This window comes from Hypanus sabinus, chromosome 22 (assembly GCF_030144855.1).
Source record: "Hypanus sabinus isolate sHypSab1 chromosome 22, sHypSab1.hap1, whole genome shotgun sequence".
NCBI classification, from domain to species: Eukaryota; Metazoa; Chordata; class Chondrichthyes; order Myliobatiformes; family Dasyatidae; genus Hypanus; species Hypanus sabinus.
In genome coordinates this window covers 64,038,055-64,064,493 of record NC_082727.1, presented here as the reverse complement: position 1 = coordinate 64,064,493, position 26,439 = coordinate 64,038,055, and the positions used below count along the sequence as shown (strand labels likewise).

The 26,439-nt window shown below is 41.1% G+C and overlaps 3 protein-coding genes across 8 annotated transcripts in view; all 3 read left to right on the top strand.

Moving 5' to 3' along the window:
- atp6v1ba (ATPase, H+ transporting, lysosomal, V1 subunit B, member a) overlaps positions 1 to 5,216 on the top strand; it is a 113,503-nt gene extending 108,287 nt beyond the window's left edge. For all 6 annotated transcript variants that reach the window (XM_059947940.1, XM_059947934.1, XM_059947936.1 and 3 more), the window contains 3 exons: positions 1,024 to 1,128; positions 3,603 to 3,732; positions 4,345 to 5,216. In XM_059947940.1, the coding sequence (XP_059803923.1) occupies positions 1,024 to 1,128; positions 3,603 to 3,732; positions 4,345 to 4,487 (378 nt within the window). In that variant the 3' untranslated portion in view covers positions 4,488 to 5,216. The remainder of the gene's footprint in view (positions 1 to 1,023; positions 1,129 to 3,602; positions 3,733 to 4,344) is intronic.
- Positions 5,217 to 13,084: 7,868 nt separating this feature from the next.
- On the top strand, positions 13,085 to 20,348 carry LOC132379683 (uncharacterized). Its single transcript, XM_059947933.1, has 2 exons — positions 13,085 to 13,751; positions 13,837 to 20,348. The coding sequence occupies exon 2, from the start codon at positions 17,912 to 17,914 to the stop codon at positions 18,815 to 18,817; it is 906 nt and encodes a 301-aa protein (XP_059803916.1). The 5' UTR covers positions 13,085 to 13,751; positions 13,837 to 17,911; the 3' UTR covers positions 18,818 to 20,348.
- A 4,354-nt stretch (positions 20,349 to 24,702) lies between these two features.
- shtn1 (shootin 1) overlaps positions 24,703 to 26,439 on the top strand; it is a 99,005-nt gene continuing 97,268 nt past the window's right edge. The window contains 1 exon segment of the mRNA XM_059947932.1: positions 24,703 to 24,985. Within this exon segment, the coding sequence (XP_059803915.1) occupies positions 24,913 to 24,985 (73 nt within the window). The 5' untranslated portion in view covers positions 24,703 to 24,912.

Below are 26,439 nucleotides of genomic sequence, written 5' to 3'. Positions count from 1 at the left end.
GGGTAAAATGAATACAGCAAGATACAGGGAAATCCTGGAGTAAAAGCCTGATGCAGTCTGCAAGAGAACTGTGACTTGGGAGAAGATTTGTTTTCCAGCTACACAAGAGTGGCTTAAGAACAAAAAGTTAATGTCCTCAAGTGGCAAAGTCAGAGTCCAGACTCAATCCAATTGAGAACTTGCGGCTGAACTTGCAAAGTGCTGTTCATTCACAATCCCCGTGCAATCTGACAGAGCTTGAGCAGTTTTGTAAAGAAGAATGGAGAACAATGGCAGCGTTGAGATGAGCAAAGCTGATTGAAACCTATCCACACACTCAAGGCTGTAATTAGATCATAAGACATGGGAGCAGAATTAGGCCATTTAGCCCATTGAGTCTGCTCTACCATCCAATCGCGGCTGATCCTTTCCCCCTGAGCAGCCCCACTCCCTGGCCTTCTCCTCATATCCTTTGATGCTGTGTCCAATCAAGAGCCTATCAAGCTCCACCTTAAAAACACCCAGTGGCCTGGCTCCCACAGCCACCTGCGGCAACAAATTCCACAAATTCATTACCCTCTGGCTGAAGAAATTTCTCCGCATCTGTCTCCTCTCTATCCTGAGACTGTGCCCTCTTGTCCTAGACTTCCCCACCATGGGAAACGTACTTTCCATGTTGCTGTCAAAGGTGCATCGACTAAATGCTGACTTGAAGTGAGTGAGTAATTATGCAATCAATTATTTTGAGTTTAATAATTGTGATAAGTTTAGAGCAATTTGTAGAAATTTGTTTTCTTTTCTCTTTGACATGAAAAAGTCTTTTGATCAGTGTCAAAAAAGTCAAATCCTCTGTGATTCAATGTTGTAAAACAATAAAACATGAAACAACAATAACACTTCCAAGGGGAGGTAAATACTTTTTATGGACACTATATTTGTCCTTTAATGGCAACTGAAAATTCCTGTCCATGTAAAAAGTTGTCTAGCTATCATTCACTATGGAAATTGGAGGGAAATGATTTTACAACAAGTTCTACTTTACAGATCTATCCTCCTATTAATGTATTACCATCACTATCTCGATTAATGAAGTCTGCCATAGGAGAAGGTATGACACGCAAAGATCATCCAGATGTGTCTAACCAGCTGGTAAGATTTAAGAACAGCTAAATACTTTAAATCAGTGGTTTCAGAAATTAGGTGTTATCTAAAGTTAAATATATGCTATTATTGTTAACCCTTATGGACAAATAGAGAATTCGTAAGTTTAAGCATGCATTATGCCAAGATAATCCTGTTTATTTGGGAGCGGGGTGAGATTTAGTATATGAAATGATTTTGATTTGCACAAATCTCTGACAGGTTATGATACTAAAATTTTACTTTTGCAAGCAGGTTTGCAAAGTAAGATCTCACCACTATCCTTCCTGTAAGCTTAGTAAGCCCTATTTAACCCATATCCATGACATAGTTGCAACATATTTGGTAGTGGTCATTGTAAACATGATGGGAATATTCTGACTAATCAATCAAGGATCAACTTTATTTGCCAACATAAAGTACACTGTAGATGCTGTGGTCAAATCGAGTTCCTCCAGCTTGCTGTACATGTTAACTTTATTTGCCATATGCTTTTACATGTACAGTGGATTCTGGTTAATTGGGACCAGTAATTTACAAAATCAGCGCAAGACACCTAGTGCAAACTGCTTTCATAAAATGCTTTCGATGATCGCATCTTCCAAATCTGTGTTTTCATTGTAACATTCAAGACTATAGTCAATACCTTCAAATTCTTCGAAGTCCTAACTTGAGGTAGTGAAATAGTTTCATTTTCACTCACAGCCATTTCTGGCTTCTCCAAGCCTGAATGCTTAATAGTGTGCAGAGGAGTATGGAGTAGTGGGTGGCTAACTAGATTGGTCGATTAGATTAACCTCCTGGGGAAAGAAACTTTTAAGATGGAGTTAAGTTTTTGTTTTACTAGCCCAATAGTACTTTCCAGAGGGGAGTTTTTGGAAAAGGTAGATTGCTGAGTGGGTAGTGTCAGAAGTGATTTTTTTTCTAGCCCAATTTGTTCTGGACACATACAAGTCCAGCAGTGATAGTAGACTGCAGCCTGTGATCTTTTCTGTTGCCCTGACAGTTGGCTGTAGTTTTCATAATCCATTTCTTTTACTGATAAAACACAAGCATAAAGTTGTTCTTGTGTTAGAATCATTTGTTTATTCTGTTACGTATTCAGGCAACAATAAATATATGAGTTCGGCAAGGGTTTCTTATAACAAACAACACGTTTATTAAACACAGAAAACAAACCCCCCAAAAGTAAACAAACACTACCGTAACCGGAAACAGCTGCTGAGCGGCAGCCCATACAGTTCTTAAAGTGATATTCCAAAAGCAGTTCTTTAAAGTGGTATTGCCAAAAGTTCGATATGCTCACAGTCCATTTAAAAGGAGAGACTTTATAGGACGATTTAGGTTCTCTTTCACGTCGCTTGCTTCGATCCCCGACATCGAACTTCCCACGAAGAATTCACAAAACAGAACGGCTTAAAGGCACTGACCTTTCCTTCTCCACTACCTTCAATCCTTTCTAGTTAAACCTAGGGATTAACACGAAGATAGTCAACGAAATCCTTCCAAATAAGGATCAAACAAAGGTCGCCCCCGTTTCACCGTAGAAAGCGATTCTCCTCGATCTTTAACTTCCAACTTCCAATCTTCACTCTCCACTAATTTCGAACTAACAGAATCATAAAGAACCTGCTGGCAATGACCTTTTAAACTTTAGCATTAAATAAAAACTTCATCCTTCAACTAAACTGCGTCATCACTTCAAACACGCAGTGGCATGAAGTCAACCTGGCAAATCCAGCCACGAAACTGCCCCTCCTCACAGGGTGGGGTCTACCTTTTATAACCTGTAAAAAAAAAAACCCGTCACATGATCTCTACTGGCGGGAAAATGACGTCATTCCACCATCACAAGACCATCACCTCAAGACCAGTACAGCTTCAAACCCAGTCATGTGACAAGGGCTCCACTGTCATGTGTCACGAGTACGTAACAATTCATTATATGCCATGTCATTTGATGTAGTTGATGTTGTTGACCATGATTATTCTTTTTCCACAGAAGTAGTTTACCATTGCCGCCTTCTGGGCAGTGTCTTTACAATACGGGTGACCCTGGCCATTATCAATACTCTTCAGAGATTGTCTGCCTGGTGTCAGTGGTCGCATAGCCAGGACCAGTGATATTCACTGGCTACTCATACGACCATCCACCACCTGCTCCCTTGGCTTCACATGACCTTGACCGGGGTGGGGGGCTAATCAGATGCTACACTTTGCCAAAGGGTGACCTGAAGGGCAGCAGAGGAAAGGAGTGCCTTATTCCTCCTTTGGTAGAGATGTATCTCCACCCTTCCACCAGCGTGCTAAAATCAGTTGTCTTAATACTGCACTAAAAAGGTACATTATATAAAGCAAGCCCAAATAATACTGGAATGCTTAAAGCTGGTGTAGTTAACAAGATTTTAATTCTCCATTTTTATTGTTCTTAACCTTTTTTTAATGTATTGCTGAATGTGTTGTGCAATGTCCTCTCTCCACAGTATGCTTGCTATGCTATTGGCAAAGATGTCCAGGCAATGAAAGCTGTGGTTGGTGAAGAAGCTCTCACCCCTGATGACCTGTTATATTTAGAATTTCTGCAGAAATTTGAGAAGAACTTTATTGCACAAGGTACATGTGGATGGCCATATACATTGAGTAATTCTTTTAACCCAAACGTAAATTGTTTGAATTATTTTGAGTTTTTTTTTTCATTCATTCACTTCATCAGTATCTGGGTGTTACAGGTTAAAGGCCAACATCTGTTACCTACGGTGGTGGCAGTGAGTTACTGCCTTTAGCCATTGCAGTCCTTCTCATCAGGGTACTTCCACATGCCCATTGCGTAGGGTTTTAGTTCCAGGATTTAGACCTGATGATCAGTTACGCATTTCCAAGTTGGGTGCACCTCGAGTGGAGTTTGCATGTGGTGATTCCATACTTTTGTCCTTGTTGGTAGAGGTACTGAGTTGGAATGTACTGTCAGAGTATCCCAAACAAATAACTCCAGTGCATTTTGTAGATGATGCACATTGCAATCACTGTTGAAGTCCCAATGAAGTTGGCTGCTTTGTCCTGAATGTTGTTGAGCTCAAATTGTTGGAGTTGTCTACTCTGGCATCAAACTCCTGTCTTCTGTGTCATAATTTTTTGAAATACAAGATTTATTGTTATATCATGTGTGTAATACTTATGTTAAAAGAAATGATCTGAAATATGGATAAGCTTTTTTTTATCGTTTAGGTGCTTATGAGAACAGGACCGTATTTGAAACATTGGATATTGGGTGGCAGTTGCTCCGAATTTTCCCCAAGGAAATGTTGAAGCGTATTCCTCAAAACATACTGACAGAGTTTTATCCAAGAGATTCTACCAGACATCAGTAAATCTCTAAATACAAGAGTAAAATTTTATTTTCAACTTTAAAGAACATATTAAGTATTGGAGCATTCTACACCTCACACAATCCAGTTGTTTACATATATCTACTTGTTTGTATTGTAAAGATTTAAAAGATAAATGAACAAAGTATTATTTTGGAGTCCAAAAATTACAGATATTTAAGAGAAGAATGTTTATGTTAGCATGCTGGTACTTGTAGAAATTTGTCTGCACACATTGGAGATCAAACAACCACTGGAAAATATAAATGATTTTATCACTGAAGGAAAAAAACTAAATTAGGTATTAAAAGACAATTTGCATAGTCAGTTTAAGCCTAACAAATATAGACATTTGCTACATTTGAAATGTGGCAAAATTTGGATACATTTTGCTATCAAGAAAATGTAAGTCAAAATTAACAACTAATATTTGCATACCTAATCACTTAATTCAATTCTTTGTGGAAAGTGTTCTGTGACATGTAAAGCAATGTTTAATAATGTTTCTTTGTAAATTACATATAAATTAATGGGACAAATTGATCTGTTTTAATTAAATGGTGCAATTGATTTTTATGTGCTGGTCTTCAAATTACTCTTTTTTGAAACATAATGGTGAAAATAGTACATCGAAAGTCATTCGAATCTGTGATTACTGATCTTAACAAAATGATATAGGAATACATTCCAAATGATTGTAATAAAAATGATAAATAAACAAAAATAACAGGCTTTAATTGATTTTTAATATTTCTATGAAATACTGAGGAGTGAATTGATGATCTGTGTACATTATGAAAGAAAATGCAGTGGATTCTGGTTAATTGGGACACATCAGGACTGATGCATTTAGGTCCAATTAAGCTGCTGCCTCAATTAGCTGGTTTAAAAAAGCAAGCTACTATTTAACTGAGTAACAATTTATATATTTAAATTTAAATTGGAACATGATCAATATTACTACAGTACTATGAAATTGTTAGTTCCTAGTAGTTATCGACAGAGGAATTCATCCCGTGTATGTTGCCCTGTTGTTTTGATTGTAAATGAACAAAATCAGCTGAAACACCTATAGCAAATTTATGGATCAACTTCATACAATGCTTTTGACAATTGCATCATCCAAATCTTTATTTTCAATGTAACATTCAAGATGATTGTCAATACCTTAATTCTTCAGAGTTCCCAAATTGAAGTTCATTTTGTTGTCACTCCTGGCCATTTATGGCATCTCCAAGCATGAATGCTTGAACTGCAGTGAACAAAACAGTTGTCTTACTGCTTATTACTGGTAGCAATCATTAACAAAAATCACTGCTTTTTGAACACAAGCATACACAATTGGCACTACTTAAGAACTGATTGATCTAAGCATTGTGTAGTGTCCAATGGGAACTGATGCTAGTTAAAAACTGTTCAGAAACATTCTCCTGTCCCGATTAGGTGCCATAGTATCCAGGGTAGAAAAAGTAGCATATGCTACGGGCTCCGTATTTTCGAGAGCCCCGCCCGCACTAAATGCTTGCAAACTGCAGTCTGGTGAAATCAGCATTCTCACCATTTTCTCACGACTGTTAGAGTGAGTTTTAGGTAGGCGATTCTTTTACACTTAAATAAATGATTTCAGCCATCAGTCTTCTGTTCTTTTACAAAGTACTGTGGATTGAATTCATAACAATGCATTTCCTAAAAGCTATGAACCCAGTTTCATTGCATCTCTGGCACCTCTGAGACAAGATTGCTACATTTACAGGTAGTAGTGAAGACACCATTTCTATGCTTTTTGAATATGAATTGTCCTCTATGTTAACACGTAATATACCAAATGATGTATTATGGATTTTAACTGCAAAGCTTCATTTGTTTCATCAATGACCTTCCGGGAAGGAAAGTAATCGGCCTTGCTGGATTTTCCGTGGTGTGTATCCAAGGATCTTGTGATCTGCTACCTTAATCCTGTAATCGCAGGAGGGGAATAATAATATCCAAATTGTCGGTGATGCTCCCTTGAACCCGGAGATGAAAGCGGAAAGCATTTTCACAAGTTGAAATTGAAGTTATTTGCCCTGAGATAGAATATCTTAATCGATTACTCACGTGAAAAAAAGTTCGAATGATGAGGTCAGCTAATGACAGGACATTTTGATAGGCATGGATTGTGTGTGTTGTTTCTCTGCAGTTAGATGTTTCATGTCTCAAATGAAAAAACTAGGAACAGTTCCAGTGACAAGTCTGCATGATCCAGGTTAAATTGTCAACTGGTATTCATACACGACATAAGACTGAGAGGAACGAGACAGCATTCTAGGGACTGTCAGGAACACAAGTTGAAAATCTGAAAGGGAATGCTGATAGATCAGGTGATCAGTAAACACCTCTGGTTCCGCTAATTGTTTCAAGGCATCAGATGGTTTGCGAACAACCCTGTTTGAAAGAGGCCCGTGTACTCAACGATTCTAATGGAGAATGTGAATTGGAACGGAAACATCATCTCGTATAGAAAACTGGTGTGAACGCATTTTCATTAACACGGACTGAAATCACATCAGCAGTTGCTGAGAACAAGGAGATATCGCGGCCTCTGTACAAGTAACCAAAAGGTTACTGTGTAACAAGTAATCCGTGTTTGTACCATTGTTAATCCCAGACTGTTAAAATTTAAAAGTCTGCTCCCAATTTTCTGATGTTCTACTTTTCATAAATGACAGTGAGGGTAAATAAATTCAAACAAAGTGCAATGATCAAATTCCTTCTGCGTCTACTGGGTAAAATACTTAAGGGATCAGATGTCCAGAGTCCAGCAGAACGTGAACTGCGTGAAATAGACATTTCCAGTATCATCAACAAATATGCTAGATCGAGAAAATCTAACTTGTAAATTGTAGTTTTGCTACTTTGGACATTTGAAATTGATAACTACATGTAAGTAATACTATTACTGAAGTGTCAGACATTTGCCGTATTATCTGACTGCATAGCAAATGAGAAAAATTAATTACTATGCAAGTAAATAATTTGTGTTTTAATACTTACGTGTTTTTTTTAAATTTAGGGCCCCTTTATAACATATGCTACAGGCCCCGCACTAGCTTAATCTGGCTCTGATAGTATCCCAATAAATGAAGGGAATCACGGCTATTTTCTGATTTAATATTCCTTTGAATTTTACCAAATAAGCAGCTGCCCCAATTAACCAGAATTACTGTAATTACTTATCTTTTCAACAAGTTAACTTTTATTCATTGCACCTTTATCAAAATTGATAAATATTGATAAAAACTGATTGTAAAATCAGATCACAAGGACAATGTTTGTATTAAATGTTATTCTGTTGCATATTTTTGTAATTTAAATACACAAAGTTACAATAAGAAAATGTATTAATACTTATAGACCTGACAAAGTCAGCAGATGCTGGAAATCCAAAGCAAAACACACAAAATGTTGAAAGAACTCAGCAGGTCAAGCAGCATCTATGAAAATGAATAAATGGTCAGTGTTCAGGGCCAAGAATGAAAAAGGAAGATGCCAAGACACCAGAATGACATTTCAGTCTATGGCCTCTTCTTGTACCAAGATGACAGCATAAATATTGATTTCTCCTCTTGGTTTACAAAAAATCTCTTCCCCTGCCCCTTCCTCTATTCTCAACTCTGACCTCTCACCTCCAGGGTCCCTTCCTTTCCAGTTCTGAAGAAGGGTCTCGGCCAGAAACGTCGACTCTTTATTCATTTCCATACAGTATATGCTCCTGGGTTCCTCCAGCATTTTGTGTGTGGTGTATTAATACTTAGAATTCTAAAGAGAAAATAAATTTGCTACAATGCCACTTTTGCAATGGATAAAATGTAAACAAAGGACACTGGTGATAGCAGAAAAACTGATGTTTCATTGCATCATGATTTTAGTTTTGCATTCTTGAAGTTAATTAGTATTAAACCATGCTGTAATTATTATTTTCAACCTACTGACTCATTTTCAGCTACTATCACCGGAAATGAGGTACAAGAGCCCTGGGTCACACACCATCTGGTTCAGGAACAGTTATTATCCTTCAACCATCAGACTCCTGAACCAGTGTGCATAACTTCACTCACCTGGAACTGATTTTACCACCCATGGACTCGATTTTAGATACTCCACATCTCATGTTCTCAGTATTATTTATTTCCTTTTTACTATTTGCATGATTTGTCATCATTTGCACATTGGGGTTCTCGTTGCAGTCCCAGATATTGGAGCAAGGTTTTTTCATTCTTGTACTTGATAAAGACCAGCAGTCTGGTTTCCTATCTACTTGCCATTCCTGCATGTAAACTGAGTTAGCTGTTTACAACAGCGACTGGTTTCCTCCTCTTAAATCTACTCCTTCCTCATCACTTTAAAAATAATTCTGTTTCTATTTTTTATACTGAAGTGGAATTTGGTTTCTTTCCTTCCCCCATATTGTGTTCCATCTTCTTTGTTTATTTATGAATCTATATCCTCTAAAACAGGGGTCCCAAGCTTCTTGATGTCATGGACCCCCACCATTAATCAAGGGGGGTTTAAGAACTCCTGGTTGATACTTACCGCCCATTCTGCTGCTGGCATTTTGGGCAGCACAGAAGGTCTCCATTCCTGGTGATATTCAGAGCTTCCTTCATCATGTTAGTAACTTCCTCTTGGGTTTCACTACTGTCAGTTGCACTAGTTCCGGGTGGAGACTCAGGAATGTCATCGCACTCAGATGTGGAAGAATCCTTCATTGCTGTTTCTGTAAGTTTTACCAGTCAGTGTTGTTAGCTCTGAACTGAACACCTGAACCTGGAGGACTAATTGATCACTCTTAGTCTGGCCTCTGCTCTTCGACCTGTTTGACATGGATGACCCTACCAAAAGCCATAAAGCCATAAATTCTGCCAACATTGCTCTCCGGTTTATTGAAGCATGTAAGTCCCCCAAACTCAACGACAAGGTTGTGGTTCTCTTGGAGACCAGATTGGGAACCCCTGCTCTAATGAATCCCTGCATCCTCTTCACAAGCCACACTGCCACTTAGCTTTATCCTTGGTAACCTGAGTCCATTGATAAAGAAAACAAATAGCTGAGTACCTGTATTAGTTACAGTGGTACCTGACTGGTCACAGGCTCCCAATCTGAAATGATCCACACATTCTATGCTCTGCTAATTACTATCATGAAAATCTAAGTTGTGGGTTAAACCATTTCTCTTCCATAAACTCTTGACATTGTCCAATCCTATGATACACTAAATACCGTTAGGACTTAAATGCAGACAGTTTCGCTACAACTAATAATCAGACTAATTGGTCACAAGTTCTATGTTTTCTCTATTTATCCTTTGTTAAATAGAAGCACTACATATATAACCATAAGACATAGGAGCAGAATTAAGTTATTCAGCCCATTGAGTCTGCTCCATCATTTGGTACTTTCCAATCATTTTTGAACATTCTACAAGTGATAGAATTGGGTAAGATGATACCCACCTCAAAGCCCTAGATGCAGGTCATCAGGTCCTGGACACTAATGTCTTTCCAGCCTTGTTAAAACAAAACTATGGCGATGAGTGTTTTTCTTGCATTTCTCCATAGTTTCCAGGAAGTTCACTGTGTCTCCTATAATGACACTATTTGTTTGATTTTTTTCTGCCATTTCCTTAATCCCCATCTGTAAGGATCCAACATTAACTCAGAGTAGGTAACAAGCCCTTTGGCCCACAATGTTGTGCCAAGTCAATCAAATTAGTAATCAAAAGGGTAACTACCCCAATTTCTAAGGCCTACACAATACCCACATACTTCCATTTTCCTCACATTCATGTGCTTATCTAAATGTCTTAAAAAGTCTCCAATGTTTTTGACTCTACCACTACCACAGGCATTCCAATCTCATGCACCACTGCATAAAGGAAATTTCCCCCTCACACCTTCAATACATGTCCCTCTGGTATTAGACATTTCAATACCTGAAAAAAATCAAACACGAGGAAATCTGCAGATGCTGGAGATTCAACGCACACAAAATGCTGGTGGAATGCAGCAGGCCAGGCAGCATCTATAGGGAGAAGCGCTGTCAACATTTCGAGCCAAGACCCTTCGTCAGGACTAACTGAACGGAAAGATAGTAAGAGATTTAAAAGTAGTGGGGTGAGGGGGAAATGCGAAATGATAGGAGAAGACCGGAGGGGGTGGGATGAAGCTAAGAGCTGGAAAAGTGATTGGCAAAAGTGATACAGAGCTGGAGAAGGGAAAGGATCATGGGACGGGAGGCCTCGGGAGCAAGAAAGGAGGGGGGGAACACCAGAGGGAGATGGAGAACAGGCAAACAACTGAATATGTCAGGGATGGGGTAAGAAGGGGAGGAGGGGCATTAACGGAAGTTAAAGAAGTCAATGTTCATGCCATCAGGTTGGAGGCTACCCAGCCTGTATATAAGGTGTTGTTCCTCCAACCTGACTGTCATTTTGACAGTAGAGGAGGCTATGGATAGACATATCAGAATGGGAATGGGACGTGGAATTAAAATGTGTGGCCACTGGGAGATCCTGCTTTTTCTGGCGGACTGAGCATAGGTGTTCAGCGAAATGGTCTCCCAGTCTGCGTCGGGTCTCACCAATATATAAAAGGCCACACCGGGAGCACCGGATGCAGTATACCACACCAGCCGACTCACAGGTGAAGTGTCGCCTCACCTGGAAGGACTGTCTGGGGCCTTGAATGGTGGTGAGGGAGGAAGTGTAAGGGCAGGTGTAGCACTTGTTCCGTTTACAAAGATAAGTGCCAGGAGGGAGATCGGTGGGAAGGGATGGGGGGGACGGGACGAGTGGACAAGGGAGTCGCGTAGGGAGCGATCCCTGCGAAAAGCAGAAAGCGGGGGGAGGGAAAAATGTGCTTGGTAGTGGGATCCCGTTGGAGGTGGCAGAAGTTAAGGAGAATTATACTTTGGACCTGGAGGCTGGTGGGGTGGTAGGTAAGGACAAGGGGAACCCTATCCCGAGTGGGGTGGCGGGTGAATGGGGGGTGAGGGCAGATGTTCAGGAAATGGGAGAGATGCGTTTGAGAGCAGAGTTGATGGTGGACGAAGGGAAGCCCCTTTGTTTAAAAAAGGAAGACATCTCCTTCGTCCTGGAATGAAAAGCCTCATCCTGAGAGCAGATGCGGCAGAGATGGAGGAATTGTGAGAAGGGGATAGCATTTTTGCAAGAGACAGGGTGGGAAGAGAAATAGTCCAGGTAACTGTGAGAGTCTGTAGGCTTATAGTAGATACCAGTAGATAGGCTGTCTCCAGAGATGGAAACAGAAAGATCAAGAAAGATTGACTTCTTTAACTTCCGTTAATGCCCCTCCTTCCCTTCTTACCCCATCCCTGACATATTCAGTTGTTTGCCTGTTCTCCATCTCCCTCTGGTGCTCCCCCCCACCTCCTTTCTTTCTTCCGAGGCCTCCCGTCCCATGATCTTCTCCCTTCTCCAGCTCTGTATCACTTCTGCCAATCACCTTTCCAGCTCTCAGCTTCACCCAACCCCCTCCGGTCTTCTCCTATCATTTCGCATTTCCCCCTCCCCCCACTACTTTCAAATCTCTTACTATCTTTCCTTTCAGTTAGTCCTGATGAAGGGTCTCGGCCCGAAATGTCGACAGCGCTTCTTCCTATAGATGCTGCCTGGCCTGCTGTGTTCCACCAGCATTTTGTGTGTGTTGTTTGAATTTTCAGCATCTGCAGATTTCCTCGTGATTACAAAAATCAGAATGGTTTAACCTTGTGGATGCCCTGCAGGAAGATTGCAGGTGGTGGAAACTGGAGCAAAAACACCCCAAAATTCCATAGCAGGGGTTCCCAAACTGGGTTTCACAGACCCCTTGATTAATGGTAGGAGTTCATGGCATAAAAAAGGTTGGGAACCCCTGTTCTGGAGAAACTCACCAGGTCAAGTGTCATCCGTGAAAGGAAAAGAGTGGTCAACATTCCTTTTCCTTCATAGATGTTGCTTGACCAGCTCAGTTCAAAAATTATTAAAATTAGCTTTATTTTCCACACAGACAAATTCACTGTATCAATAACTAACACAGAGGATGTGCTTGGAGCAGCCTGGAAGTTTTGCCAACTTTCTGACACTAGCATAGCAATTTACTAACACTTCCTAATGTACGGAATGTGGGAGGAAGCTAGAGCATTTGGAGGAAATCTACATGGTCACAGGGGCAACATACAAACTGTGTACAGAGAGTAACAGGAATTAAACTCAGGTTGCTGGCAGTGTGATAGAATTACTCTAACTTAGGGATGGCCAACCTATGATGCATGCACCAAAAGAGGCGCATTGGATGATTAGAAGTGGCACATTGTACCCTAGTGATAATAATTAAAAAGTAAGCCTACTCATGCAAAAAGTATTAACCAAAGACCAATTTGTAGAAAAAAATCTATAACAGGAGTTCAAGTAGCTTAGAGCTTCAAATGGGTTTTACTGAGAATAAATCTAAAACTTAGCAATTTAGCGATTTTATTATTTCATGCACATCTTTTGGTGAATGCTATCTTCTTTCACATTAATCTGTTTTCAATTTTAAAAATGTTCAAAGAGTCAAACTCGGAAAAAAGGACTTTTGTTCTGCAGTCGTTCCATAACTGTTCAATACACGTTTGATTCTTGTTTGATCCTGAGGCGCCAGGCGTCTGCACCAGCGGTGCGTCGCAGGTTTTTGCCAGTTAGTTTACAATTGAAAACACAAAGTACACTGCAGATGCTGTGGTCAAATCAACACGTACAAAAGCTGGATGAACTCAGCAGGTCGGGCAGCATCTGTTGAAATGTTTTGGGCCGAGACCCTTCGTCAGGTTACAATTGACACTTGTGCGCTATGGAGTTGTGCTTTGTTCGTCCTTTGTGAACATTTGCAGTTTTGTACTTTTTCAAAAATTAAGCCTTGTTTCTGCATTCAGTTATCCATCACAGTGCAAAAGAAAATGAGCAGAAGAAAAACAGAAAGTGATAGTAAGCGTGAATTCAATGAACAGTGGGAAAATTAGTTCTTACTTATAGCGGGTCCGTCAGGAAAACCGTTGTGCACTGTTTGTGAAAACACTTTCTCACATAATAGAAGACATGATCTTAATAGCCACTATAAAACACAACATCAGACTGAAATAGAAGGAAAACTAAACCTAGTGCTTGGATCTGAGTTATGGAAAGAATATGTGATTAAGAAAAAGGAAGAAATCAAAAGAAGATAAAATATATTTGTTAAAAGTCTCATTAAGGTAAGTAATGTTTATCTTGTTTTTATATTAAATCAATATATCATGTAAAATGCTAAGTATGTCTATATTAACATATTTTTACAAGAATTGAATGGGGGTACAAGAGTTGTATGGCGCATCTGAACTTGTACGTGAAAACATGGACACATGGAAGGTAAAAGGTTGGCCACCCCCGCTCTAACTGCTCTGCTATCATGGAGCTGTGGAAGCTGCAGCAAAGTAAGTGCTAACATAATGTCCAGGCTTGTACAGTTTGAAAAGAGAGGTCAGACAGCCCGAGCAAAATAGATCTTTGAAGAGCATAGTGTGTTTGTCCTGCAGGGGACTGGAGCCATTTGGCATACAGAGACCAAATATGGATCTAATTTAAGAATTCAAGGCTCACACACCAAATAAGGGACAATTACTTTACTAACCTCATAATATCATCAGTTGATGTCTAGTAGGATTTATTGACTGTATAAAAATAGTATTTATCTGATCTGACTTCAGAACAGTGTGATAACAGGGGCTATGCTATTCTTTTACGCAAATGTGATGGAGGAAATGTTTTCAGAGTCCAGATAATGGACAAAGACACCACTCTAATTGTGCTAAAACCACTCAGCCTAAACAGATTTGCATAAGGGTTGTTTCTTTATTCGATATTCCTTTATTTCACATTTAAAAACCAGATTTATTTAATTTATTCATAATTTCTATAGAGTTTTACGAAGCTAGGCAGGTTCCAATGTAACTTAATACAAGTGATCCTGCTACCATACTTCTGTTTAGGAAAGGTTATTGCATCTATAATCACATTTTTGCATCTACTCTACCAAAGTCCAAGACTAGTTTGCAAGACATTACTTCCTACAAAGCGAAAACCAATAGCATGAATGGCACTACCAGATGAACTCAATGCCTTCTATGCCCACTTTGAAAGGGAGAATATAACTACAGCCGTGAAGATCCCTGCTGCACCTGCAGACCCTGTGATCTCTGTCTCAGAGACAGATATTAGGCTGTTTTAAAGAGAGTGAAACTTCGCAAGGCTCTGAAAACCTGTGCCAACCAACTCGCGGGAGTATTCAAGGACATTTTCATCCTCTCACTACTACTGGCAGAAGTTCCCACTTGCTTCAGAAAGGCAACAATTGTATCAGTACCTAAGAAGAATAATGTGAGCTGCCTTAATGACTATCGCCCAGTGGCACTCACATCTACAGTGATGAAATGCTTTGAGAGGTTGGTCATGATTAGATGGAACTCCTGCCTCAGCAAGGACCTGGACCCATTGCAATTTGCCTCTCACCACAATAGGTTAATGTCAGATGCAATCTCAATGGTTCTCCACACAGCTTTGGACCACCTGGACAACACAAACACCTATCTCAGGATACTGTTCATCAACTATAGCTCAGCATTTAATTCCATCATTCACACAACCCTGATTGATAAGTTACAGAACCTGGGCCTCTGTACCTCCCTCTGCAATTGGATCCTCGACTTCCTAACCAGTAGACCACAATCTGTGAGGATTGGTGATAATATCTCCTCCTTGCTGATGATCAACACTGGTGCACCTCAAGGGTGTGAGTTTAGCCCAATGCTCTACTCTCTCTATACCAATGACTATGTGGCTAGTGTTACGAATGTGACACAACTCTGAGGGGCCGAAGGGTACAAAGTTGCCCCCTCCTTTTTGAGAATCGCAAGATCGCTATTAATTCGGGTCTGGGACCCAGGAAATGAGAGAGAGACAGGCAGAATACGCAGGGTTTGGAATGTGTCCTGGCCTCAGCGAAATGGAACCACTGATAATGGCTATTGACCCTTGGAGACGGAATTGTGTATTGAGTGCTGTACTATTCATTGAAACCCCTCAGGGGACAACCACAGTGGTCTGGTTGAGGGATTGCATCATCCCAACCTGATTGACATCTGAGACCCCGTGAGTAAGGATAAAAGAGGGGTCTGGGGAACAACCCCTTTTGACGCACCAGGAGAAACACTAGAGATCCCGTGACAGCGTTTAATAGCGACAGCCGGTGGGGGCTCATGTGCGTCCTCCCTTGCCGGGGTGGCAGGCTCCTCATGGAAGAACGGTTTAGCTAAAGGAGAGGCCACAAGTGAAAGGCCACGACAACGAGACTCCTGACAGATCAAAATCATAAAAGGAAAGTCGGCAAGTTTTTCTCCAAATCTCTCTCTCTCTCCAACCATTGCAACCCAGCGGTCCCCAAAGGCTGCAGCCTGCATGAACTGAGTGAACTTTATATTTCCATTGGACAATACATTATCCCTTAGACAACGATAGAGCTTATTTCTTATTGGTTATTATTATACCCGCACTTTTAGATTTAGTATTGACGACGTATATTATCTGTATATTTGCATTGATATTATTTTTGTGTATTTTTACTAATAAATACTGTTAAAAATAGTACCATCAGACTTCAACGGACATCTTCATCTTTGCTGGTAAGTGACCCAGTTACAGGGTTCGTAACAACATGGGGCCTCGTCTCGAGATTTGATACCAAATTGGAGGGCCAGTAAATCGGGCTTTTAAATCCAAACGTGGGTCTGGTTGCGTGGGTAACCAGACAGGAAACCAGCAAAGATGGACGTAGACAAATTTATAGAAAACCTGACTCTGGAGGCGCTAGAGGCAGCCACAAAGTCAGACTTGATAAATATTGCGAAAGGACTAAATCTCGCAGAGGTGAGGTTGTCAATGAAAAAGCGGGAGGTGCGGAGGGCCATAACTCAGTATTATATTGTGAAGAATGTGTTTTCAGCTGAGGTATTGGAAAATATCCCTGAAAAGGTACCAGCTAGTGGGACGGCTCAGTTAGAGTTGGAGAAATTAAGGTTGGAACATGAAATTAAGTTAAAACAGCTGGAAGCAGCCAAAAAAGAGAAGGAAAGGGCAGAAAAAGAGAAGGAAAGAGTTGAAAAGGAGAGGGAGACGGAGAAACAGAGGCAACATGAGATGGACCTGGAGAAGTTAAGGCAAGAGCGAAGAGCTCAAGGGCTAGACCGAGAGGAGAGGTTTAATGTTAGTAGGGAGTTTAGGTTAGTACCTCCATTTGAGGAGATGGATATTGATAGTTATTTCTTGCATTTTGAAAAGGTGGCAGTGACTCAGAAGTGGCCCAGAGATCAGTGGGTGGCGTTGTTACAAAGTGTGTTAAAAGGGAAGGCACAACGGGCATATGAGGCGTTGTCCATGGAGGAGGAGGGGTCTGGGAATTATGAGAAAGTAAAGGAGGCCATTCTTCGGACCTACGAATTGAGGCCTATAGCAAAAGTTCAGAAATTTATAGAAAGGTTGGAATCAGATGTACACAGAGTTTGCCAATGAGAAGGATGTGCTCTTGGATCGTTGGTGTGCAGCAGAAATGGTGGAAGAGGATTTTTGGCGTCTCAGGGAGTTAATTCTGATTGAGGAATTTAAAGGTTGTGTTTCGGATGATATCCAGATGTATTTGAATGAGAAGCCGAATAAGTCCATATCCGAATTTGCTAGGTTCGCAGATGAATATGCCCTAACCCACAAGACAAAGTTTTCCTTGAATAAGAGTTACCAGAAAGACCGTGGGAACGGTAGAGAAAGCCCACCGGCTGAGGCAAAGATCCAGCCGGGAGCTAGTGGTAAAATTAAGGAGGAAGAAAGGCAAGACGGCAGGAGAGGTCCTGGCTTGACCTGTTTTAATTGTGGAAAGGTGGGTCATATTGCATCTAAGTGCCCTGCTCCGAGGAAGGAGATAGGAAAAGAGAAAGCAGCAGTCCCTACAGGATGTATTGTGGTGATCAGTAAATCGACGAGAAAGCCCCAGGTAGACAGAATACGAGAGGGGCGCGAGAAATTTATTTCAGAAGGAACCGTGTCTGTGAAAGAGGGAGACACACCAGTTCCAGTGCGGATCTGGAGAGACACTGGAGCTGAGCTGTCATTGATTTGCAGTAAGGTACTAGATTTTGGTTCTGAGACTGGAGAGGTAGCTTTGAGAGGCATAGGAAAAGGGACAGAAGCTGTGCCTTTGCATAGGATCATTATAAATTGTGAGCTGGTATCTGGACCAGTTGAAATAGGGGTGTGATCAGAACTTCCGAGAACTGACGTAGATATCGTTCTGGGTAACAATTTAGCTGGTGGTGACGTTTGGTTGGCCATGGAGCTGACAAGCCAGCCTGTAAGTGTTGAGGACCCACCCCTAGGTTCCAAGATCTATCCCTCATGCGCGACCACTCGCAGCATGTCGAGAAAGTCAGCTGAGAAAGAGGCCAGTATCGATGTAGCTGAGACGTTTTTACCGACCGTGTACCAAGAGGGGTTAGAGGGTGGTAAAACGGAGAATAGGGAGGGGAAAGAGAGTAAGGGAAAGGAGATAGACCTGCCCTTAGCCAGGAGGAAATTTATAGAGGCACGGAGTAAAAATGAGAAACAGATAGAGCTGTTAGAAGGTCCAGGGTTGGACATGGATGATCTGTCTGGTTTGACAGAACTGTTTGAAGAAAATTCTAAAGGTGTTCCCGATAATGAAATGAGGGCAATCCTAGATGAAAAGGATGCCATTACCTTGAAGAAGTCTGCTGGGTTGGCAGATGAGGTTGTTTCAGCCCGCAGGGTTGAGTTTACTCCGGAAGGGAGTTGCCCAGAGAGTAACTGGGAGGATCAGGGGAACTTAGAATTTGAAAAGGGGATGGGTATTGAAAGCCTGGAAGAGGCAGATGTCCCGTTTGAGTGTATTCAAGATGTGGATGCACGTGGTACTGAACCTAGTAATGAAACTCAGGAAAAGTCTGAGGTATTTGATTCAGTTAAAAAGGAAAGCAGTCCTTGTGGGTCAGATGGACTTGGTTCAGTGAAGAAAGGGTTAACCTTGGTACTAGTAGGAAGTGAGAATTCCCAGTTGTTAGAGTTCGAAGGTGTGTTAAAAGTTAGTGAGGAGATAAAAGGTGGTGAGGTGAATATTATTATTGAAGGAAAAGAGAAAAGTGTAGTTCCTAAATTGAATGAAGAAAATTTAAAGTCTGGATTGGTGTCACAAGCAGTAATCAGGCTGAAGGGACAATGACTTGTTAATGCCTGCGAATCAATTACAGGTTGATTTGGAATGTAAGGGTGCCCCACACGCTATTGTTATTCAAGAGTGTGCTGTAAAGAGGCAGAATTTGAAATGCTATTTGGACAAAGAGGGATCGCTTGCAGATTTTAAATTGAAAACTAATAGAATGAAGGGTCCTGAAGATAAAACTAACAACTTGCTTAAAAATAAAGAATTGTGTGGAAATTCGGCAAATGGGCTAAGCTTAGAAAACATTGTTGATAAAATAACTCCTATGAAAGGAGCATGCAAAAGCCTATTCCACACTGGTGCGCAAGCTAACCACGTGGGAGTTAACTGGAAAAGGGGCGAGGGTTGACGGGATGTCACTTTAAATAACAGGATCCGGTTTTAAGGGATTTTGACAAAGCATGTAACTAATAAAGACAACCCCATGAAAGATTGACTGTTAAGTTTGAAAGTAAAACAAAGATTAGTATTTGCATGAACTTTTGTAATATACACGTAAGCTAAGATCACAACTCTTCAGTTTTTGTTTGCTGAAGAAAAGGAATAAAAATAGGTGGTTATTAAATTGGAGTCTGATGCTACAAGAATTTATTAAGGTACAAGATATTAAGATATTAATGGAAGTGACAATGTAATCGCTAACTGTTTAGATGCTGAATTGAATGCATCACTGTATTACTCTGTAGTGAAAAAAAAAACTCTTTTGTATTGTGTTAGATTCTGAAATCCTGTAAGACTCTGTATTAATTAATTTTTACCGGTGGTAAAAATCTTAGAAGGAAGGGGGTGTTACGAATGTGACACAACTCTGAGGGGCTGAAGGGTACAAAGTCACCCCCCCCTCCTTTTTGAGAATCACAAGATCGCTATTAATTCAGGTCTGGGACCCAGGAAGTGAGAGAGAGACAGGCAGAATACACAGGGTTTGGAATGTGTCCTGGCCTCAGCGAAACGGAACCACCGATAACGGCTATTGTCTCTTGGAGACGGAATTGTGTATTGAGTAATGTACTATTCATTGAAACCTCTCAGGGGACAACCACAGTGGTCTGGTTGAGGGATTGCATCATCCCAACCTGATTGACATCTGAGACCCCGTGAGTAAGGATAAAAGAGGGTCTGCGGAACAACCCCTTTTGACACACCAGGAGAAACGCTAGAGATCCCGTGACTGCGTTTAATAGCGACAGCTGGTGGGGGCTCACGTGCGTCCTTCCTTGCCAGGGTGGCAGGCTCCTCATGGAAGAACGGTTTAGCTAAAGGAGAGGCCACAAGTGAAAGGCCATGACAACGAGACTCCTGACAGATCGAAATCATAAAAGGAAAGTCAGCAAGTTTTTCTCCCAAACTCTCTCTCTCTCCAACCATTGCAACCCAGCGGTCCCCAAAGGCTGCAGCCTGCATGAACTGAGTGAACTTTATATTTCCATCAGACAATACATTATCCCCTAATGATAGAGCTTATTTCTTATTGGTTATTATTATACCCGCACTTTTAGAATTAGTATTGACGACGTATTTTATCTGTATATTTGCATTGATATTATTTTTGTCTATTTTTACCAATAAATACTGTTAAAAATAGTATCATCAGACTTCAACGAATGTCTCCATCTTTGCTGGTAAGTGACTTAGTTACGGGGTTTGTAACACTAGACATAGCTCAAACACCATCTATACATTTGCTGATGATACAACCATTGTTGGTAGAATCTGAGATGGAGACGGGAGGACGTACATGAGTGAGATATGCCAACTAGTGGAGGTGCCCATCCCCAGGGGAGTGATGTCACAGCACTCAATGTCAGGAAGATGAAAGAGCTGATTGTGAGCTTCAGGAAGGGTAAGACGAAGGAACACATACTCATAGAGGGATCAGAAGTGGAGAGAATGAGCATTTTCATGTTCCTATGTGTCAAGATCTCTGAGGATCTAAACTGGTTCCAACAGATCGATGCAGCTACAAAGAAGACAAGACAGTGGCTATACTTTATTAGGAGGTTGAAGAGATTTGGTATGTCAACAAATACACTCAAAAATTTCTATAGTTGTACCATGGAGAGTATTCGGACAGGCTGCATCACTGTCTGGTATGGAGGGGCTACTGCACAGGACTGAAAGAAGCTGCAGAAGGTTGTAAATCTAATCAGCACCATCTTGGGTATTAATCTACAAAGTACCCAGGATATCTTTAGGAAGCGGTGTCTCAGAAAGGCAACGTCCATTATTAAGGACCTCCAGCACCCAGGGCATGCCCTTTTCTCACTGTAAACCATCAGGTAGGAGGTATAGGAGCCTGAAGACACACACTCAGTGATTCAGGAACAGCTTCTTCCCCTCTGCCATCTGATTCCTAAATAGACATTGAACCCTTGGACACTACTTCACTTTTTTAATACATATTATTTCTGTTTTTTGCATGATTAAAAAAATATACATTATATGTATAATGTAATTTATTTATTTATTATTATTTTTTCTTCTCCTCTATTATTTATTGCATTGAACTGTTGCTGCTGCAAAGTCTAACACATTTCATGACACATGCTGGTGACAATAAACCTGATTCTGATTCTGACTAGTTTTAGTGATAACTAAACTCTAGGGTAGGGGTATAATGTACAGTATATTAGACATTAGTTATGTGCTGAAGATAACATACTGTTAGCTTTTGATACACAAACAAAAATCCGAGTTGATGTTTATGGTATACTAGCTTCACACCACCATACTGACTCAGACTGAAGCAAGTCCACAATCAAGTTAAACTGTAAGTATGCTCAGATCACTCAGTGTTCAGCCAGTCCTTGTAGACTAGGTACGAGCAAAGCCAGTGCTGATCTTAAACTGTAACTTCAGCATTATTTCCCTTAATGTTGAATATACATTCAGGGCCACTTTATTAGGTACCTACTTGTTAATGGAAATATCTAATGAGCCAATCACGTGGCAGCAACTCAATACATAAAAGCAGACAGACATGGTCAAGGGTTCAGTTGTTGTTCAGACCAACCAACATTTGGATAGCAGTAACAAGGTCAGTCCGAGTCAGCATGGATTTATGAAGGGGAAATCATGTTGACTAATCTTCTGAAATTTTTTGAGGATGTAACTATGAAAATGGACAAGGGAGAGCCAGTGGATGTAGTGTACCTGGACTTTCAGAAAGCCTTTGATAACGTCCCACATAGGAGATTAGTGGGCAAAATTAGAGCACATGGTATTGGGGGTAGTGTACTGACATGGATAGAAAATTGGTTGGCAGACAGGAAACAGAGTAGGGATTAACGGGTCTCTTTCAGAATGACAGGCAGTGACTAGTGCAGTATCGCAAGGCTCAGTGCTGGGACCACAGCTATTTACAATATACATTAATGATTTAGATGAAGGGATTAAAAGTAACATTAGCAAATTTGCAGATGACATAAAGCTGGGTGGCAGTGTGAAATGTGAGGAGGATGTTATGAGAATGCAGGGTGACTTGGACAGGTTGGGTGAGTGGGCAAATGTATGGCAGATGCAGTTTAATGTGGATAAATGTGAGGTTATCCACTTTGGTGGCAAGAACAGGAAGGCAGATTACTATCTGAATAGTGTCAAGTTAGGAAAAGGGGAAGTACAATGAGATCTAGGTGTCCTTGTTCATCAGTCACTGAGCATGCAGGTACAGCAGGCAGTGAAGAAAGCTAATGGCATGCTGGCCTTCATAACAAGAGAAATTGAGTATAGGAGCAAAAAAGTCCTTCTGCAGTTGTACAGGGCCCTGATGAGACCCCACCTGGAGTATTGTGTGCATTTTTCATCTCCAAATTTGAGGAAGGACATTCTTGCTATTGAGGGAGTGCAGCGTAGGTTCACGAGGTTAATTCCTGGGATGGCGGGACTGTCGTATGCTGAAAGATTGGAGCAACTGGGCTTGTATACACCAGAATTTAGAAGGATGAGTGGGGATCTGATTGAAACATATAAGATTATTAAGGGATTCGACATGCTAGAGGCAGGAAACATGTTCCCGATGTTGGGAGAGTCCAGAGCTAGAGGCCACAGTTTAAGAATTAGGGGTAGGCTATTTAGAACGGGGTTGAGGAAAAACTTTTTCACCCAGAGACTTGTGGATCTGTGGAATGCTCTGCCTCAGAAGGCAGTGGAGGCCAATTCTCTAGATGCTTTTAAGAAAGAGTTAGATAGAACTCTTAAAGATAGCAGAGTCAAGGGATATGGGGAGAACGGGCTACTGATTGTGGGTGATCAGCTGTGATCACAGTGAATGGCAGTGCTGGCTTGAAGGGTGAATGACCTACTCCTGCACCTATTGTCTATTGTCAACAGAATGGGGAAGAAATCTGATCTAAGTGACCAGGGGAATGATTGTTGGTGGTTTGAGCACCTCAGGAACTGTGGATCTCAGGGATTTTAACCCACAACGGTCTCTGGAGTTTACAGGGAATGATATGAAAAACAAAAAACACTCAATGAAGAGCAGTTCTGTATACTGACTCAAACTGAAGTCCACAATCAGGTTGAAGTTGAAGTGTGCCCAGTTGTCAGATGACTCAGTGTTCAGCCATGCCATGTAGACTGGTGCAAACAAAACCAACATTGATCTCAATCTGTAAGTGCAGCAGTATTTGTCTTGTTGTTGAATATATAAATAACTGCCTTTGTTGGCTGCACAGACACCAAGGTACATTACAGGCCATATGTTAAACTTTTCCATTGATTTGCATATGCTTTAAATAACTTAGTGCAACATCGGAATCTAATATTTTCTAATCTCTAAAGATGGAAAAAAGCTGAGGAGTAGATTTAAAAGGTGGGGCAGGGGAGAGAGAAACGCAAGGTGGTAGGTGAAACCAGGAGGGGGGAGGGATGAAGTAAAGAGCTGAGAATTTGTTTGCTGGGAGAATTACAGGGCTGGAGACCAGGGAGTCTGATCAGAAAAGGGGGAAGAAGTAATGGGCAGGCAAGGAGATAAGGTGAGAGAGAGAAAAGGGAATGGGGAATGGTGAAGGGGGGTATTACCAGAAGTTTGAGAAATCAATGTTCATGCCATCAGGTTGGAGGCTACCCAGACAGAATACTGTATAAGGTGTTGCTCCTCCAACTTGAGTGTGGCCTCATCATGACAGTACAGAAGGTCATGGGTGGACATTTCGGAATGGGAAGTGGAATTAAAATGTGTGGCCTCTGGGAGATCCCGCTTTTTCTGGCGGACAGAGCGTAGGTGCTCGGCGGAACCGTCTCCCAATCTACATCGGGTCTCACCGATATACATGACCGGGAACACTGGACCCCAACAGACTCACAGTTTAAGTTTCTCCTTACTTGGAAGGACTGTTTGGGGCCCTGAATGGTAGTGCAAATCTGTTGGAATTATTTTAAGAAATTACTGCAGGGTAGACAAAGGAGAATCGGTTGATGTTGTGTACTTGGATTTTCGAAGGCCTTTGACAGCGTGCTACACATGAGGCTGTGCACCAAGCTGCAAGCCCCTGGTATCACTGGAAACGTTCTATCATGGCTGATCGGCAGGAAGCAAAGAGTGGAAATAAAAGGTGATGTGTGGTGTTCCACAGGGGTCTGTGTTGGGACCAATTCTTTTCCCATCTCAACGATTTGAATGATGGAATTGATAGTTTTATCTTGTGGTCTAAGCAGGCAATGACTAACCCGTTCAGTCGCAAAATTTGCCAAGAACAATCATGGTCAAGACCACGTGATACGACACGGCACATAACGCTGATGAGTAGCAGCCCATAACTACATAACACTGAGGTTGTGCTCAGAATTAATTTTGTTACGGGAGATATTTCACAAAGCCAAAAGGTGACAGACGGTTAGAATTATGTCCTACTGTTTGCCTCAGGTGCAAAAGCCTACTTATGGTTGTTAAACAAAATAATTTAAAAATATAACTAATGTATTTATCAATTAGGTCCTCTTCATAGTGAAATGAATTCTTCTCGGTTTCTTCCGGATTTGTATTCAAAGTACGTTCAAGGTTGCGTGCTTGTAATAAACCACGTTCGGCAGCTACACCTGGAACGCCAGCAGCCTGTGGTCAGCCGGAAGTCCCGCAGCTGCAGGCGGATCCCATGGCTGAACGGTTCGCGACTATGGCCTCTTCCGAACAGCAGATCAAAACATTCAACAACTTGTCGAAACAAGGTGCGTGCTTGGGATAAGGAAACTATTTCCTTTTACTCGTTAAGACCCCCGAGTTATTACAAAAGTATTTATTTGAAGCTATTTCGAAAATTTGACAACTGGGTACAAAGTTGGATAAACATCGTAGACTGTTAGGTACCTATACAAAAAAATACGGACCTTCATCGACTTCTGGCGGTCCAGAACTGCCTGGTGATCGAGTGTTCCTGACTTGCATGGAGGGAGTAAGGGCAACTGTAGTCAACAAAACGGCGGGAGTGCAGAATGTTTCTATAAAATAAACAGGACACTCATGGTAGTTTATCTGCATGCTTCACTGTGCGGACTTTCGGAGTTTTGCTTTGGTAGGCTTTTTTTTACAAAACATGGCTTCGTCGACGAATTCGTTTTATGGTACTATTTGCGGCGGTCTTACTCTCCAAGATAACTTTATGATCTTCTCAAGGTCCCAGTTTCAGTAACTTTATCAAAGTTCAAAGTAGATTTATTATCGAAGTACATTATGTCACTATACACACCCCTGAGTTTCGTTTTCTTGCGAGCAGTAAATCCAATAACCATTATAAAATCAATGATAGACCACCCCAACAGGACGGACAAACTACTAATGTACAAAAGACAACAAACTAAGTAAAAAATAAATCAGAAAGCAAAAAGTATCGAGAACATGAGATGAAAAATCCTTGAAAGAGTCCTTAGGTTCAGTGATGGAGCATATAAAGTTGAGTGAAGTTATTCCCTTTGGTTCCAGAGGCTGATGGTTGAGGTGATTGTAGGTAATAGCAAAGAGTTTCTAAGTCTTTTATATGGATCAAATTAACAAATTAGACAAACATTTTGATAAATGCTTTATCAAAAGTTTATTTCAACAAATAGACCACAATCTTAAGAGTGCCACTTTAAACATTTGGAAGATTAACAAACTAGAGCTTGTTAGCTGATGTAGTTGTATGGTATAACAGCACAACACTGACCTATTATTGCATGTAATGTGATAAATCTGGCAAGATTAAAACATTTGCAATGTGGAGATGTGGATGTAATTGGAGCCATGCTGGTTCCCAGAAGAGTGATCCTATCACTTTCTTCTTGTCTCCTGAATTCTACCCCCCCCCCTCACCTCCCCAGCCCTGTAAATCCCTCATGCCCTGTTGTCCCCTTCAGAATCAGAACCACGAGATATTAGAACCATAGAACACTACAGCACAGAAAACAGGCCATTCAACCCTTCTAGTCTGTGCTGAAACTTTATTCCACTAGTTCAATTGACCTGCGCCCAGTCCATAATCTTCCAGACCTCTCCCATCCATGTATATATCCAATTTACTCTTAAAGCTTAAGAGTGAGCCTGCATTTACCATGTCAGATGGCAGCTCGTTCCACACTCCCACCACTCTCTGAATGAAGAAGTTCCCCCTAACGTTCCCCCTAAACCTTTCCCCTTTCACCCTAAA